The sequence below is a fragment of the Arvicola amphibius genome, chromosome 6 (genome assembly GCF_903992535.2).
Source record: "Arvicola amphibius chromosome 6, mArvAmp1.2, whole genome shotgun sequence".
Classification (NCBI taxonomy): Eukaryota; Metazoa; Chordata; class Mammalia; order Rodentia; family Cricetidae; genus Arvicola; species Arvicola amphibius.
In genome coordinates this window covers 10930585-10947892 of record NC_052052.2, presented here as the reverse complement: position 1 = coordinate 10947892, position 17308 = coordinate 10930585, and the positions used below count along the sequence as shown (strand labels likewise).

General features: G+C 48.9%; 2 protein-coding genes across 2 annotated transcripts in view; one reads left to right on the top strand and one right to left on the bottom strand.

Annotated features, from left to right (window-relative positions):
• The window catches only part of Dnajc16 (DnaJ heat shock protein family (Hsp40) member C16), a 28060-nt gene extending 27303 nt beyond the window's left edge, over nt 1-757 (bottom strand). The window contains exon 1 of the mRNA XM_042055282.1: nt 740-757. Coding sequence (XP_041911216.1) covers nt 740-757 — 18 coding nt within the window. The remainder of the gene's footprint in view (nt 1-739) is intronic.
• A 1082-nt stretch (nt 758-1839) lies between these two features.
• Casp9 (caspase 9) lies at nt 1840-17225 on the top strand. Its single transcript, XM_038334945.2, has 9 exons — nt 1840-2126; nt 4700-5099; nt 7200-7234; nt 9314-9490; nt 9846-9935; nt 10116-10263; nt 13911-14090; nt 14574-14683; nt 16507-17225. Exons 1-9 carry the CDS (start codon nt 1995-1997, stop codon nt 16594-16596), a joined length of 1362 nt encoding a protein of 453 aa, XP_038190873.1. The 5' UTR covers nt 1840-1994; the 3' UTR covers nt 16597-17225.
• Nucleotides 17226-17308: the final 83 nt, after the last annotated feature.

Sequence of the window (17308 nt, the reverse complement as noted above, 5' to 3'; positions counted from 1 at the left end):
GCTTTCTAGTCCATCTCTCCATGCACTGAGACTCAGTGCGGGCCAAAGACTTGCCCAAAGTCTACAATTGAAGACTTCAAATTCTGTTTATTAACCCAATAATGTTCTAGAATGGGACTTAAGCAAGCCCTGGGAAGGGGGTCTGGTGAATAAGGTTGACAATTTTTTGGGCCAGCCACCGAGGTCTCTTGGGGATGTATTTTCTATTCCATGCCTCGTGTTGAGATCTTATGTAATCGTTTGCTTTTATCAGTTAATCTCGCGTACTAGTTTTGTTGTTTGTTTTTGAGACAGGGTCTTACTGTGTTTCTTTGATTGATCTGGAACTCGCCAAGTGGACCAGGTAGGCCTCCAGCTTACAGAGAAGCTTGTGCTTCCTGAGTGCTGGGATTAAAGGTGTGCACTACCATGCCAGCTATATCCTGTTTATTTATTCCATATCATCTGTCACTTGGCTCTTCCAGGAATGTCAGCTTCCATAGGAAGGATCTCTTACCTGTCTTGTTCAGCGCTATAAAACTGTTTGAACAGACGTTGGCATGCACAAGCTACCAATGAATATTTGAATATTTGCAAAATAAGTGAAAAAAAGTAAAGCTAAAACCTACTACTCCACCCCCACACCCCCGTCCATAAGTGAAAGTTCTACTTGCATCCCGTGCCCAAGGTTTTGCTGCTCAAGTGACCTATAAGTAGTTGGTTATTTCGGGTTGAGCTCCTACACTAGCCCACAACAGACCAATATGGAGTCATTCATGCTAGGCTTTTTATTGCTGTTGTTTTTCTGTCGGGAATGTGGCAGGGATAAACAACACAAATAACATAAGGAGTATAATGTGGCAAGCACAATGCTCAAATTACTTTTGATACGTGAAATGAGCGGAACGAAACTGGAAGAACAGAGGACTAGATTCCTGACTGTTTCTCTGAAGGAGGCTGTAGGGAGGGAAGGAGAGGAGAGGGAGACGGAAGTCTGTGTGGGCTTCGATGGGTGAGTCACGATAGTCTTAAGCGACACCCGGAGTAGTGGGCAAGGAGGTTTTATTAGCCGCAAGGATGGGGTTTTACAGAAAAGCCACCAGCAGCAAGGGTCTTGAATAAGGCCAGACCTCTACACTTGGCTTTCTTTTCCTCTTGCCAGTAAGTAGGTGACCTTTTTTGAGTGTCTGTAGACGTAGGGTCGTTGTGAATTTTGGTAGAGCAATCGCTACGTGCGGGGGGGGAGGGGAGGAGATCCCACAACTGCTTTGACGAAAGGAACAAGGAATCAAAACCGCAGAACCTAGAACCCTAGGGGAGTCCTGGGGGCGTGACAGGAACACGGAGGGAGGTGGTGGGAGGGAGGCGGGACGGAAAGTCACGTAGGGGTGGCCAAAGGGGGCGGAGCAATGTTACGTTGATGGCTGATAGAGGCGGGGCCGAGGAGCAGGACTCGGAGCTGAGGGCAAAACTAGGTACACGACCCTAGCGCCACAGGGAGAAAAAGATGGAGGGGTGGGGCTTGAGTGCGGAACCAGGGGAGGAACTGAGCGCGAAATGGGGGCGGGCCCAAGGGGCGGGGGCGAAGGGCACGAAGGGCTCGGGTGTTCGTCTGGGAGGCAAGAAGGAAAGTCGACGTTGGGCGAGTCTTAGGGGAGGAGCAATATCGTGCGGGGCGGGTCTTAGGGTGTGAGGCAAAGTGTCGGGGCGGGGCTCCAGGGGCGGGGCGGGGCCGAGAGCTCGTAGGAGGGAGGGGGTGAATGGTGCAGCCTGGAGAGGTGGGCTTGAGAGGGTGGCCGGGGTGCTGTGAGGTGGCTGGGGAGGCGGAGCCGAGTGTGCGCGAGGGACCGGCTTTGGGGCAGGGCGGAGTGTCGAGGCCTAGTTGACTGCAGGCCCGCAGGGCCTCCTCAGGGCGGGATCCCTTGCTACGGCGGCATGGGGGCGGGGCGTGGGTGCCGGGGCGGAACCCGAGGGCCGGAAGCGGACGGAACCCGGGGTCCCGCAAGCAGCCCGCCATGGAAGAAGCCGACCGCCAGCTCCTGCGGCGATGTCGGGTGCGCCTGGTTGGCGAGCTTCAGGTCGCCGAGCTCTGGGACGCTCTGCTGAGTCGAGAGCTCTTCACGCGGGACATGATCGAGGATATCCAGGTGCGCCCTGCCTCCTTGCGTTCCCAGTTTTTCCCGCGGCGCAGGTGGGGGCTCGAAGGCTGTTCAGAGATTCGCTGACGCCGTCCCCGAACTCCCGCCCTCCTTTCTCCGCCTTGCACCCTGCGCAACCGTGGGAAACCATGGCGTGGTAACTCCATTTTAAAAACCTTCCAAAATTCAACACCCCTATCCTCCAGATTCTTATGGAGTCCAGAAGAATAAATAGAAAAACCCTAAGCACCTCTTGCGGAGTGTTTGCTAAAGCGACTGTGACCTACACTATGTTAATATTCGTGTTTCTCTCGAGAAAGGCGTGTATTTTTCGACTCTACTATTAGCGTCCTAGGCACCCACTTTAGCCTTGCACTGGCTCCTTGTACCAGTCATTTACCCTCTTTGAGCCTCAGTTTCCTGGACTGTGAAATGTAATAGTGGTCATCCTAGAGCAAGTGAGATAACAGAGGTGAAGGGCACAGCACCAGGGCGCAGCATGCCTTGTCTGTTTTGGTAAGTCCTTTATGTATCAAGTGCATGCTGTGTAAAGGATTTTTGGGGAAAAAGGGATTTGATGCAGGTAGCATAGAGGAATAAAATAAAACATTTGATCTTTAAAAAAAAATACACTTGCAAAGGCATTTGGATCTCTGAGTTCGTGGCTAGCCTAGTCTACAGAGTGAGTTCCAGAACTGCCAGGGCTTCATAGAGAAACCCTGTCTCAAAAAACTAAGAAAAAAAAAATATACTTTAGCACTTTTGTCTCAGATGACCCCTTCATCACAGGTCTGAAAAGGGAATATTTCTTTCTGAGAGGCTATGAGTGGCAGGCTCTTTCTTGGGGACTGCTTGGGGAAGGCTGTCTCCAGCATCTGTATTATCATCCAGGAACATGGTCTGGTCCAGTGAAGGAGAAATAGAAGGAAGTGGTCCAGAGTCATGTGATTAACTACCAACTAATAGTAAAACCAGCCTGGCAGTGATGGTGTAGGCCTTTAGTCCCAGTACTCAGGAGGCAGAGGCAGGCAGATAGAGACCAGTCAGGTTTACAGAGCGAGTACCAGGACAGCCAGGGTAGTTACACAGAGAAACCCTGTCTCAATAAATAAATAAGTACAATAAAAACTAAAATAAAAGAAATAAAACCTGCCAGGTGGTGGTGGCTCATGCCTTTTATTCCAGCACTCGGGAGGCAGAGGCAGGCGGATCTCTGTGAGTTCGAGGCCAGCCTGGTTCACAAGAGCTCGTTCCAGGACAGGCTCCAAAGCTACAGAGAAACCCTGTCTTGAAAATAAATAAATAAAATTAGTATTAGGAGCAACTTCTGTTAAGAACACTGCTGATCAAGGGAAGTGGTTTGAAGGGATAGACCCAGCCTTCAAGGCACATTAAGAGGGACTGTACGCTGAACTGCCAGGGAGGCCCCAGCAGCTATTTGTCTTGTTCCTTTCTCCAGCTAAGTGTGATCAGAGCAGTATCCTAGCCTAGTGTCAGCTGTGACAGACTGAAAGGAAAGGCTGGTTCCAGAGGTGGTAGCATACACCTGAAATCCCAGCACTCAGGAGATAGAGACTGGAGGATCAGGTGTTCAAGGCCAACCTTGGCTATAGATGGGGTTTGAGGCCAGCCTGGGTACATGAGGTCCAGTCTTCAGAAACCAAGAGCAAGGGCTGGATAACTGCCTCAGTGGTTAAGAACATTTGTGCAGAGCACGTGGGTTCAGTTTTCAACACCTACATGTCAGCTCAACTGTCTGTAACAGTTCCAGGGGATCCAACACCTTCCAGCCTCCTCAGGCACCTGGCACAAAATTGGCACACGCATGCACATACGTGTACACACACACACACACACACACACACTCACAAATATTTAAAGCAAAACCAAAGCAAGAGCAGGAGAGTCCGAAGTTCAAGGAAGTCGAAAGCCAGTCTTGGCTACTTGAGAACTTTTCCCTCTCCCAAACCAAAATGAAAGCTTCCCACCCCCATTCTGAACAAAACCTCTTTCCTCCAAAAAGGAGAGGCTAGGAGTCTTGATTTCTGTATTCAATATTCAATTCCCTCACTTAAATATTAGCAACAAATTCAGAAGATTTTGAGGCTGGAGAGATGGCTTAGCAGTTAAGAGCACTGACTGCTCTTCAAGAGGACCTGGGTTTAATTCCCAGCACCCACATAGCAGCTCACAGCTGTCTATAACTCCAGTTCCAGGAGACCTGACACCCTCACACAGACATGCTTGCAGGCAAAACATCAATGCAATGAAATAAATAATTAAAAACAAATTTAGAAAAATTCATGTACCTTGTGCAAGCCGCTGGCCACTGTTTTCCTCCTTTTAGTGGGACTAATTAGAACTCAGTACAGTGCTGGACACACAGTAGGTGTCTTTGAAGCACTGCAATGGCTAGACTAGCAAAGGCTGCAGAGGGACATGTGACATGCTTTCATGCACTGCTGAGTGAGTTTCTGCCCATCTGCCCCAGCCTTAACGCTAGACTAGAAGTGGGAGACAGGGTGAGAGCCAATGAATGTCCCTGGATAATGAGTGTCTGTCTGGTTTTTCTATCCAAACAGCGGGCAGGCTCTGGGTCTCGGCGGGATCAGGCCAGGCAGCTGGTTACTGATCTTGAGACCCGAGGGAGGCAGGCCCTTCCTCTCTTCATCTCCTGCTTAGAGGACACAGGCCAAGACACCCTGGCTTCATTCTTGCGAACTAGCCGGCTAGCAGCCAAGCAGGATCCAGAGGCTGTTAAACCCCTAGACCACCTGGTGCCTGTGGTCCTGGGACCAATCGGACTCACACCAAAGGAGCAGAGAGTGATGAAGCTGGACCCATCTCAGCCTGCCCAGGGAAACCTCACACCCGTGGTGCTGGGGCCAGAAGAGCTCTGTCCTGCTCGGCTCAGACCAGAGGTTCTCAGACCAGAAACTCCCAGGCCAGTGGACATTGGTTCTGACAGAAGCCATGATGTCTGTGAGTACTGAGAGAATGGTTGGTGGGTAGGTGCGATGCAGTTGTTGGGGTGTGACTCTGAGTACAAATTGGTGGATTGAGATTCAGAATTCTAGTATTTATCTTTTTATGTAAATTAACCCATTTATTAGAGGCTAGGGAGGTCCCAAACAGTAGCACTTCTGCTGGCCTTTCAGTTCCTTTGGTCTTCTGATGGCAGAAGTGAAGTCGGTCCAGGCCCACCAGCCAGTTTTCATGCAGGAACCACAGTGCCAGATGCCAGTGGCGCGTCTCTTCATCTTGTTCTTGCCACAGAACGAGGAAGTGTACTTGGTGTACATGCCGTCTAATTTCAATTTTCTTCACCATTTTCCAGAGGGAGGCACTATAGCAGGTCCCATATTTTCCAATGATCCTGACTTTCTTGGTGCATGTAGCCATGTCTCTGGAACCTAAGCCCAGGCCCAGAGAGCTCTAGTATTGTCCTAATGAATGCTCATAAGAGATGAGTGGAATATTACCAATCAGTCTATAGGAGATGCAGTTTTGACAGCCCATCTTTAGAGCAAGAGTTTGTTGTGGATACTCTTTGTTTCTCCGAGTGTTTCCAGAAGGAGCTGTTGTTCAGGGTTTGTCTTTGGTTCTGGTGGATGACTGAAAGTACCCACGCCTGGCAGGAGGTGTAGGGAGGCTGTGAGGATATATACGTATACATACACATATACATATTGCATGATGTATACTCCTACCTCCCTGCAACCCTGCAAGGCAGATACCTTTAGATTCAGCCCTGTAAATAAGGAAACAGTGGTGCAGGAAAGTGAAATAATTTACCAGAGATGACAAAAATCACAGTTCGCAGGGAAATGCATACATCCAGGATGGAAGGTTTCTTCCTGCATGCATGTGCACACAGCTTGCCACCACCCACACCATCATATTACAGGATGTTTTGGTATCCTAGGAGACCTTGTTTCCAGTCAGTACCCACTTCTGAAACTGAGGAAATTGCTGTTCTGGTTTCATCGACATCTGTCCCTTTTGCTTGTCCTTGTATATAAGTGAAAATGAAATTGTATCTTAGGAGCTCTGTTGAGTCCACATCTCTCGCCCATCTTATCTGCATTTCATTTGTGGTGGTGTGCAGACCTACAGTTTGTTCTTCATTGCTAGGTGGCAGTAGTTCCTGTTCTAAATTACCTGAAGTTATTTATTCTGTGTGTGTGTGTGTGTGTGTGTGTGTGTGTGTGCGTGTGCCTGAGAGTTTTATGTGTACTACATGAGTGTAGAATCTCACAGAAGTATATCCCCTGGAACTAGAGTTTCAGGTGGTTGTGAACCACTATATGGATACTGAGAACTGTATCCAGGACCCATAAGAGCCGATATTTTGGTTTTTTGATACAGGGTTTCTCTGTGTGGCTCTAGCTTTCCTAGAACTCGCTCTGTAGACCAGGCTAACTTTGTACTCACAGAGATCCGCCTGCTTCTGCCTCCCGAGTGCTAGGATTAAAGGTGTGCTCCACCACTGCCCAGCAGGTTATTCTTTCTTTAAGATCATATTTTTATTCTATAGTTAAAAGTTATGTGTACTTATATATGGGTATGTGCACATGAATGCAGTGCCATTAGAGTCCAGAAGAGGGCATCAGATTCTCTGGTCCTGGAGTTCCAGACTAATCAGGGCAGGAATACAAGGCATGAACTTGGAGCAAGGAACTCATACAGATTTATTTGTTATTTTTACTCCTTTTATGTAGTAGTGAAATTATGTGGTCTGTATTTCAGTGGCTGGCTTGCTTGTTTTTAACATAGTCTCCTGCTCTCTGGGTTACCCAGGGCATTTTGTGTCTCACTAGTTGGCTTCTCTTTAGGATGCCCCCTCCCCCACCAGTGGCTGAATCACAGTTTGAGGCTTTTGAGTAAGATCTTGGTGAACGTTCTTGGCCGGCTCTTTTCAAGGGTGAAAGTGTGTGTGTTTAATGTCATTGGGACATGTCTCCATGGTGGCGGTGTCCTTGACTTCTATTCCAAAGTCCTGCTCTGAGAGCTGTCTTCACAGTTCCTTGGCTTTTCCCAGCTGAACCCCAACACCCACATTTCTTCTTCCCTGTTTTTCAGGTGCTCCAGAGAAGATCAAGGGTCGTGCAGATATGGTAAGTCCTCATGTGGTTAGAATTTCTTTTCCCCATGCCTTCCCTGTAGCTGAGCTAGGAGCTGAGGAACCCTGCCTGGCTGGGGAAGTCTGGTTACAGTCACCACACTCCGTGGCTCCTGGCCCCAGCTGGAACACTCGTCCCACTCATCCCGCCCATCTGCCCTGCTGTAAAATCAAAGTTCAAACCTAAAGAAGGGCTGCATCCTCTGGGGCGTCCACTCCAGGCCGAGTTACTGAGACTGTCCTTCCCATCTGCACACTCCCGTGTGCTGCTGTAGTTCTTCATGTTGGGAACAAGGCAACTTACCATGCAGAGCCTGTGCTGGGGAGAGAAAAGGCAGGCAGAGGAATATTCAGATAGAGAGGTCAGACCCATGGACGGTCATGGAAGAGGAAGTTCATGAATAAATGGTGGTGGTGCTTCTTGTCCTGATTGCACAGGACCAAATAAACTTATATTAATTGAAAACTGTTTGGCCTGCAGTTCAAGTTTCTTACTAACTAGCTCTTACATCTAAATTTGCCCATTTCAGCATGCAGGCATACATGCAGGCAGAACACTGTATGCATAGTAAATAAATAAATGTTAAAAAATTGTATAAAATAAATATTTAAAAAATATACATAACTGATCATTCAATTATATATACATTATAATTCCAACTAATAGCTTACCATAGCATGTTAAGAAGGATTATCTGATATCACTTGAATTAGTTAAAGAAATTGGGGAAGATTTTAAAGAAATATTTCTGTTGCAAAAAAAAATGATATAAATGTATTTGGAATATTTTTACAAATTGTTTTCTAGTTATTACATGAAAGATAATTAAGCATATACTAATAAAGATGTAAATAAAGTCTTAGTAGTACTAGCTACCACTGCCCAGCCCACATTAACCCATTTGTATTAATCTATGTATTGCCACATGGCCGTAGCTTTTACCAGTCTACTGGCATGTTGATTCCTGGGTGGCTGCTTGGGTTACTTCCTGCTCCGCCCCTCCTCATCTGAGTCCTCAGTTTGATTGTTCCACCTAACCATATCCTGCCTGGCTATTGGTCAAACAGCTTTTATTATTAACCAATGAGAACAACATATATTCATAACATACAGAAGGGTTATCCCACAGCATTCAAGGATCTGAACCTGGGTTAAAAGCTGTTTTAGGAGATTAGAGGGCGGGCCGTGGCCTGAGACTGCTGTGACAGAACCAACCATATACCCCTCATGGAGCCCTGGGCAAGTGCCACCAAGTTGCATGGTGTTTAAAGTCCCTTTGGGGTGAATGTGTCTGGGTTTTGTTTTGTTTTGCTATTTTTAAGGAATTATTATTGTGTGTGTGTGTGTGTGTGTGTGTGTGTGTTCCACCTACATGTATGTCTATCACCTACGTGCAGTGCCCACAGAAGCCAGAAGAGGGTGTCACATCCCCTGGAACCAGAGTTACAGTCTTGAGCTACCGTGTAGCACCAGGAATTGAACTCAGTCCTCTACAAGAGCAGCCAGTGCTCTTCACTGCTGAGCCGTCTCTCCAGCCCCCTGTTTTTGTATTTTTGAGACAAGGGTTTATTATTTAGCCCAAGAGGTTCTAGAACTCAATATAAAGCCCCCAATTCACTTGGAACTTGTGGCAGTCTTCCTCCTCAACCTCTCTGGTGTTGGGATTGCATGTTTTATTGGTTTTATTTTTGTTTTTGAGTTTGTTTTGTTCCTTTAAGACAAAGTCTCTTTGCAGACCAGGCTGACCTTGAACACAGAGATCTCCCTGCCTCTGCCTCTCAAATGCTAGCATTAAAGGTGTGTGCCACCAAACCTGGCTGAGATTATCTATAGGAGCCACCTACCTGGGTTATGATTTTTCCATCCCTGAATTGTAAAATGGCATTCAGTTCTCTCTGGTATGCAGGGACTCACCTAGTACTTGTCCAGCTGGCCCTGGGGGTTACAGAGCCCACTGATGCCCTTTGCCGGCTCTCCAGACTCAACCATATACGTGAGATCCAGGGGTTGTGACCTCTCCTTTGGAGTGCACTGAGACAGCCCTGTCCATGATATTGAAAACTCACTGTGCAGGCATACATCCTGGATGCAGACCCCTGTGGCTACTGCCTCATCATCAACAATGTGAACTTCCGCCCTTCCTCGGGGCTCAGCACGCGCACTGGCTCCAACGTGGACTGCGAGAAGCTTCAGCACCGCTTCCGCTGGCTGCATTTCATGGTGGAGGTGAAGAATGACCTGACTGCCAAGGTACAGTCACTGTCCCCTGAGGGACATTCCTCAGACAAGCGTCTCCGTCCGTAGGGCTGTGGGAAGAGTGGCATGGACAGCGTAGCATCAGAGAGAGTGTGCGGCCCGGCTTTCTCAGTGCCTACTCCTTAACCTCTTACGCCTCAGTTTCCCTGTTTAGAAGCAAGAGTAATTGTTCTCATAGACTTGTCGTGGGGATTAAATGGTTGGTGACCAAGCATAGCATCTTTTCCTACAAATGGTACCCGTCTGCTGACTGTGTCCATCACAACTTCTATATTGGGAGCAGAGTGCTGTGTCATGGTCTCAGGCTGGGCCCTGCAGGTCCCATCTTACCTGCTGTCTTCCCTTATAGAAAATGGTCGCTGCTTTGGTGGAGATGGCACAACGGGACCACCGCGCCCTGGACTGCTTTGTGGTGGTCATCCTCTCTCATGGGTGCCAGGTAGGAAGCTCCTCCTTATGATCCTTGACAGGCCCTGCAGTAGCCCTGCTCCGTCTCTGTCAGTGGGTGTCCCCACCTAGGACCTTCTGAATATTGACCTAGCCACACAAAACCTTGGGAGAGGTCCCTGGATTTCTACCCAGAATCTTGTTTTTGTAACCAGGGTGCCTTGTCCTTTAGGCCAGCCACCTGCAGTTCCCGGGTGCTGTCTATGGCACAGATGGGTGTGCTGTGTCCATCGAGAAAATTGTGAACATCTTCAATGGGACTGGGTGCCCTAGCCTGGGAGGGAAGCCGAAGTTGTTCTTCATCCAGGCCTGTGGTGGTGGTAAGTGACACTCAGCTTCCCGGGAGCACAGATAAGGAGCCATTGCCTGCTGCTTTCCTCACTAGCTGCTCACTGTGCAGGGGATTCTCCACACACAGTAGTGTATAGTAGGACTTCCACCTAGATGCTGCAAGCCTAGCATCATCTGAAGAGTTTGGCACAGTGATGTCACAGGTTCATGTGACCTGGATGACTTCAGCCCCAGAGTTTCTGTAAAAACAGATAAAGTGGGGCGGGGAGATAGCTCCATCTGTAAAATGCTTGCTGTAGGAAGAGACTGCTCATTCGTTCCCGGCCACCCAGACCCAAATAATCACACAGAAACTACATTAATTACAACACTGCTTGGCCAATAGCTTAGGCATATTTCTAGCTAGCTTTTACATCTTGAAATCAACCCATTTCTGTTAATCTATATGTGTCCATGAGGGTGTGGCCTACCGGTAAGGTTTTTCAGCATCTTTCTCCTTCAGCAGCTACATGGCATCTCTTTGACTCCACCTACTTTCTCTCTTTATTTCTGTTCAGATTTCCCACCTAGCTTTACTCTGTTAAGCCATTGGCCAAAACAGCTTTATTCATTAGCAACATAAAAAATAAAATAATGGGGGCTGGAAAGTTAGCTCAGTGGTTAAGAGCATTGCCTGCTCTTCCAAAGGTCCTGAGTTCAATTCCCAGCAACAACATGGTGGCTCACAACCATCTGTACTGAAATCTGGCGCCCTCTTCTGGGCTGAAGGCATACATGCAGACAGAATATTGTATACATAATAAATAAATAAGTATAAAAAAAGACTATCTTATCCTCAGCATTTAAAAAATAAAATAAAATAAATGAAAGCAACATATATACAGAAGAACATCCCACATCAGCCTGCCAAGAAAATGGGGCGCTCTTGAGTCTGAGCCCCAGAACCCACGGAAAAGCCAGACACAGCAGTGCCCACCTGTAATTCCAGTGCAGGAGGTGGGAACAGGAGGACTCTTGGGCTTGCTGGGCAGCCGGTCCAGCAAGAGACCTTGTGTCTAAAAACAAGGTGGGAAGTGATTGAGGAGGACATTGATGTTGTCCTCTGGTCCCCACATGCATGTGCTCACATGTGCACTCAAACACGCACGCACGCACGCACGCACGCACACTCACACTTGCAAACAAAACAAATGAATACCGGTCTTTTAGTGTGTTAGGCTAGATAATGACAACTAGGGACTCTGGCTATTCTGTCCCAGGGCCTCCCTTCCCACACTCCCCCCACCCTACCTCAGGGCCGAGGGGTCATACCTCATACCCCCCTCTTGCTGCCAGGGCTCTTTCGTCAGAATATGGAACATGGAGGGAGAAGCTGCGCTGGGCTCTTGGGTCATGGCGATGCTCTCTTGTTTACACTTTTCCAGATCCAGTGTGTTCTGCGATGGTGCTCCAACTTGTACCCCTGAAAGACACAGAGGGATCTAGGAACAGAGCTGAGTGGGATGCCAGCTTCCGGGACAACCACAGTTTTTACTTCTCCCAATCTCACCCTTTTCAGTAGCAAGTAGGATTTTGGTCCCACATATGTGAATGGTCTTACTCTTCAGACTTTTATTTATTTTCTTTCCTTTTGAGACAGGGTTTCTTTGTATAGCCCTGGCTTTTCTGGAACTCATGCTGTAGACCAGGTTAGCCTCGAACTCACAGTGCTCCTCCTGCCTCTGCGTCCCAAGTGCTGAGATTAAAGGTGTGCACCACTGGCATCTAGTGACTTTTTTATTTTTATTTTTTAAGTCTTATGTATGTGGGTATTTTGCATGTATGTATGTCTGTGCACCACAAGTGTGCAGAAGTCGGTGGAGGCCAGAAGAGGGCATAGATCCCCTGGAGCTGCATTTAGAGATGGTTGTGAGCTGCCATATGGACCACACCAGGGCCCTCTCTACAAAAGCAGCCAGTGCTACCACCAACCGAGCCATGCCTTCAGCCCTCAACTCTTTTCTCTCTGCTACAATGTATTGTCATTGCCTCCAGGAAGTCTTCCCTAACTGCCCCCCCACCCCCACCCCGCTCCTTGACAAGGTAAATCCCAGCACTTGGGAGGCAGAGGCAGGCAGATCTCTGAGTTCCAGACTAGGCAGTCTACATAGTGAGTTCCAGGGCAGCCAGAGCTACATAGAGAGACCAAAAATGGTTTCAGGCTAGCCTGGGCTACATAAGCTCCTAGCTACCCTCCCTTTGTCTAGCTGTGTCCCCACCAGGAAGTATGACCTGCTGTTTAATGCTCTTGCCACCTGGTGGTGCCATGTCACCTAAGAACTGAAACATAGGCTTGGCTGGGCGTCCTGTCCACACACCTGCAAATGAGGCCCGGGATTTTGGTGACTCTACTGTTGCTGTTTTCAAATTTAGCATTCTAATTTAAGAGGCATCATGTCAGCTCCCGTTTGTTAGGAGGTAGCACAGAACCAGGCTTGAGAAAGTTCCCCAGTATGACATCATTGACCACAGCAGCTGAAGGCTTCTGTTCTGAGGGAACCTTCTGCCTCCTGCCGTATGATATATGGGGGATCAGTCCCTTCATGGGTACAGTGTGTAACAGAGATGTGACTGGTGTCCCTCTCTGACTTGATCTTTCCTCTTTCCCATGTCAATTTCCCAACAGTGGCCCTTTGGGTGATGGCCACCCTTCAGCTCACACTACACAGGGGTTTCCATAGTGGGCTATGGGCTGCACCTGAATTATTTCCTTAGGAAATTGTGGGTTTGGGAGGTGTACCTGTGACTGGTTTTCTTTATTTGGGGTATAAGTTTGCCGCAAAGTTGCAGTTAAAGGTTTTAATATGGTGTAAATCTAAATCTATTTGGCACACATACATGCATACACACATAAAACTTTGTATGTTCACACTTGTGCGTGTTCGTGGAGATCCAAGGAAACTTGGAGTTGGTTCTCGTCAGGGCTTCCTGTATCCATGAAGGAACTGGACTCGTGTGGTCCAGGCTTGGCAGCAAATGCTTGTCCCTACTGAGACATCTTGTCGTCCCCGTTTGGTACAGTTTGGATTTCCTCTTTGGGAAATCATAAAATGATTAGGGTAGTTAAAAAAAGACAAACGGTTGGGCCTGCTAACACAGACCTGTAATCTCAGCTATTTGGGAAGCCTGAACAGGGCGAGCAGAAGTCAAGGCCAGGGCCTGGAGAAATGTATCCATAGTTAAGAGCTTATACTGTTGCAGAGGACCCAGTTCAGTTCCCAGCCACCGCATTGGGCAGCTTCCTGTAACTGCAGCTCCAGGTGATCTGACACCCTCTGCTGGCCGCTGTGGGCACTGCACTCATGTGCACATACTCACCTCCACACAAAATTAACCATAAATACTCTGCCAGGCGTGGTGGCTTATGCCTCTTATCCCAGCACTGGGGAGGCAGAGGCAGATGGATCTTTGAGTCCAAGGCCAGCCTGGTCTACATAGTGAGTTCCTGGATAGCCAGGGCTGCATAGCGAGACCCTGTCTGGAAACAAGGCAGGTATGCTCCACCACGTCCAGCTTCTGTTTCCTTCCAGTGTTGGCAGAGTTCAGGACCAGGCCTTTCCCTTCTCAGGAGAAACACCTCATGCTAGAGTGCTTCTGTGGTGTAGTGACGTTGGGTATCTGTTTTTGCTTACTGCAGAGCAGAAAGACCATGGCTTTGAGGTGGCCTGTACTTCCTCTCAAGGCAAGGCCTCTGACAGTGACTCTGAGCCAGACGCTGTCCCATACCAGGAAGGCCCAAGGACCTGTGACCAGCTGGATGCCGTGTCAAGTTTGCCCACTCCCAGTGACATCCTTGTATCCTATTCCACCTTCCCAGGTGAGCTAGTTCATTTATCCTATCCCATCTTCCCAGGGGTGCCCCCACCCCTAGCCCCAGAGGCAGCTATGTCCTGAGGTCTTGTTTCTGCTGGGCACAGCCTGCGGGGTCCTTGGCAAGTCACTTCCCTTCTCCTGAGCCCCTTCTCAGGGTGAAGCAGGCAAGGCTTCAGAACAGTGATCCTTTTGGGGTTGCTGCAGAGTAAACAAGGGATGGGGCTGGCACTTCCCTCAGCACAGTGTTGGCCATGTGGTGGTAAGGGGGTGATCGGGTGCATCCTTTGACCTTCTTGAGACCCCCAACTTCCCAGAACCTTGATTTCCATGGGAGAAGATGGGGGCCACAGCTGCTCAGGGAGCCATGGGGATGGGGCCGCCCTTGCCACCTGTCCGTGAGCCACAGTGTGGATCTGGCTGTGACCTGCATACCCTGCCATCGAATGTGCCTCTCTGCTGGGTGACAGAGTTCGGCCTTTTCCTGCAGGTTTTGTCTCCTGGAGAGACAAGAAGAGTGGCTCCTGGTACATTGAGACCTTGGATGGCGTTCTGGAGCAGTGGGCTCGCTCTGAAGACCTGCAGTCCCTCCTCCTCAGGGTGAGTCCTTCTTCCTGAGGGGCGCAGAGACCTGGAGAGCAGGGCAGCAGGCCCTGGCTTTGCCTCTCAAGTGAGGAACGTGAGCATGGCGATGACGTCCGTCCTGTTGGCGAAGTGCTGTCTTCCCCTGCTTCCTTGGAGACAGGTGCCCAGGCTGACACCTGGTTCCCAGGTGACAGAGTGTCCTAAGTGCCGGGTGGGGGTGGCTCAGTGGCAAGAGCATGGTACCCTGAAGCCCAACCACGTGCCTCTCCCTTAACCCTGTGGCAGTCCCCAACATGCTCTCTTTAGATAGAGTCACATGTAGCCCAGGCTGGCCTAGAACTTGCTGTGAACTTGTGATCCTCCTGCCTCTGCTTCCCGAGCGCTGGGATCAGAGCTGTGCACCACCACACCCAGTTGTTATGGGTGAAACCCAGGATGTCATGCATGCTAGACAAGTAACCTTCCAACTGAGCTCCATCTAGAGCCCAATGTCATTGACTCTTGACCATCAAGCACTGTGATTCTGTCCTAGTGTCCCCTTCCTGGAGGCCTAATTGTTGGGACCAACAAACTTGTCGAACAATACCTGAAACAGGGCATGAGAATTAAGAAAGAAAAAAAGCAGAAGATAGACTCGGGAGGGCTCTCAGTGAATGTTGGAGTAGCCTCGAATTTATTACTCATGCCCTTTTATACCCAAAGCAAAAAGGAGAGGGCAAAAGACTTCCTTCCCTTGGTTCAAGGAACAAAAAAGTGTAATCATCTCTTTAATTCTCCAAACATCTAGTAACCATGCCTTTGCTCAAACATCCTGTTATTTGGTCCTGAGGAGCAAAACAGGTAGTGACCACTCCTTTGACCAGACACCCTATTATTTGGCCTTGACAAGCTTGAACTCTCTGACCTTGAGTCAAGATGGAAACAGAGTCACTGCGGGCTCCCACACTCAAGGAGAATGCACAGGGAAGGGGTTTGGCAGTGCCTTGCTCCACAGCAGCCAGCCAACTCAGGGCACTCGTTCCCCACGAATGTACCAGACTTTTTCTTTTGGGTCACCAACCAGCTCCCAGATCATGTCATGGAGACTTCTTATTAGTTCTGAATACTCGACCCGGCCTAGGCTCATTTCTGGCTAGCTCTTTTAACCTGTTTCTCTTTATCTACCTTTTGCCTCGGAGCTTTTTACTTTTCTTTCCATCCGTGTATCTTACTTTCACTGTTTCTAGTGTCTGGCTGGCTGACTGTTCCTCCTCTTCCTCCCTCATTCTCTTCTCTTCCCCCTATTTATTTTCTCTGCCCGCCAGGCCCACCTATCCCTCCCCTGCCTAGCTTTGCCGGTCATCTTTTTATTAGATCAGTCAAATGCCTTAGGCAGGCAAGGTGAAACAAATAGAACACATCTTTACATAGTTAAACAAATGCAGCACAAAGATGTAACACATCTCTGCCCAGTTAAAATAATGCTCCAAACAATGAGGACTCTGGGTTTTCACTGCTCTGCTCAGGTACACACTCTGGGAGTATGGGAGTCACTTCTGGTCCTGAGTGGGGCCCTACAGGGCAGGGGCAGCTGAGCAGCACATGTGGTCTCTGGGTCCCCCCATCCTGTCCTGTCCCCTTCTCCCATTTTTCTTACCCCTAGCCTTTCAGTCTGATTGGAATTGTGAATTTTTGTATTGGAAAACTTGAGTTTTCCATTCTTTTACAGTAGCCCTGTTGTTTGTTCTATAACCCACCCCAAGAGGCCTTCTGATGGCCCCTTCAGAGGCCCTCCCCCTTAATTATGGTCTCAGACAAGGACACTGAACTCATAGATTCCCCCTGTGGTTGTTTTGCAGGTTGCCAATGCTGTTTCTGAGAAAGGAATTTATAAGCAGATTCCTGGCTGTTTTAACTTCCTCCGGAAAAAACTGTTTTTCAGGACTTAATGAGGCTGGGGCTGCTCATTGCCTCATTGTTCTTCCCTAAACCTTCCTAGCCTGGAGGTGGCTGAGGCCAAGACTGTCCTGCAAAGCCAGGGTTTTGGAACTGGGACAGGCCGCTCTTTCCCCTTATGTGGCAGACATGCTCCTAGCAGCTTCCAGGTTGGTGAGAGACGCAGCATGGTGGAAGGAGAGGGAGAGTGTGCTGTGGATGCCACCTGGCCTCTTCATCTGTGCTTAGGGACTGGCCTGTGACCCCAGGCCCTCTCTAGAGCAGGACTTCTCTGCTGCTGAACGGCTGACATGTGTGTGTGGGGTTGTAATCCTGTCATGGGATTATCCTGTGTATTACAGGGTGTTTTGCACCATCTCTGGTCTCTACCTGCCAGCTGTCAGGAGCACCCTTCCTGAGTTCTGCTAACCAGAAATGTCTTCAAACATTGTCACATGTGCCCTAGGGGACATAACAGCCCCCACTGGAGGACCACTGTCCACAGGGGTCTGGGGCTCAGACCCACAGTCCAGCTGACCCAGTGTGAACACCTGGATCTCTGTCTTGTTGAAGTTTCTAGAAGGGTTCGTTCTTCCTTTAGTGCATTATTTATTCTTAAAAAATAAATCTTAGGCCAAAGGTTTTCCTTTTGCCTGTGTCGTCCCCACTCCTATTGTCTGTTCTTCCCTACAAAGAAGACTTTGGTTTTTTTCTGAGCATTTCTCC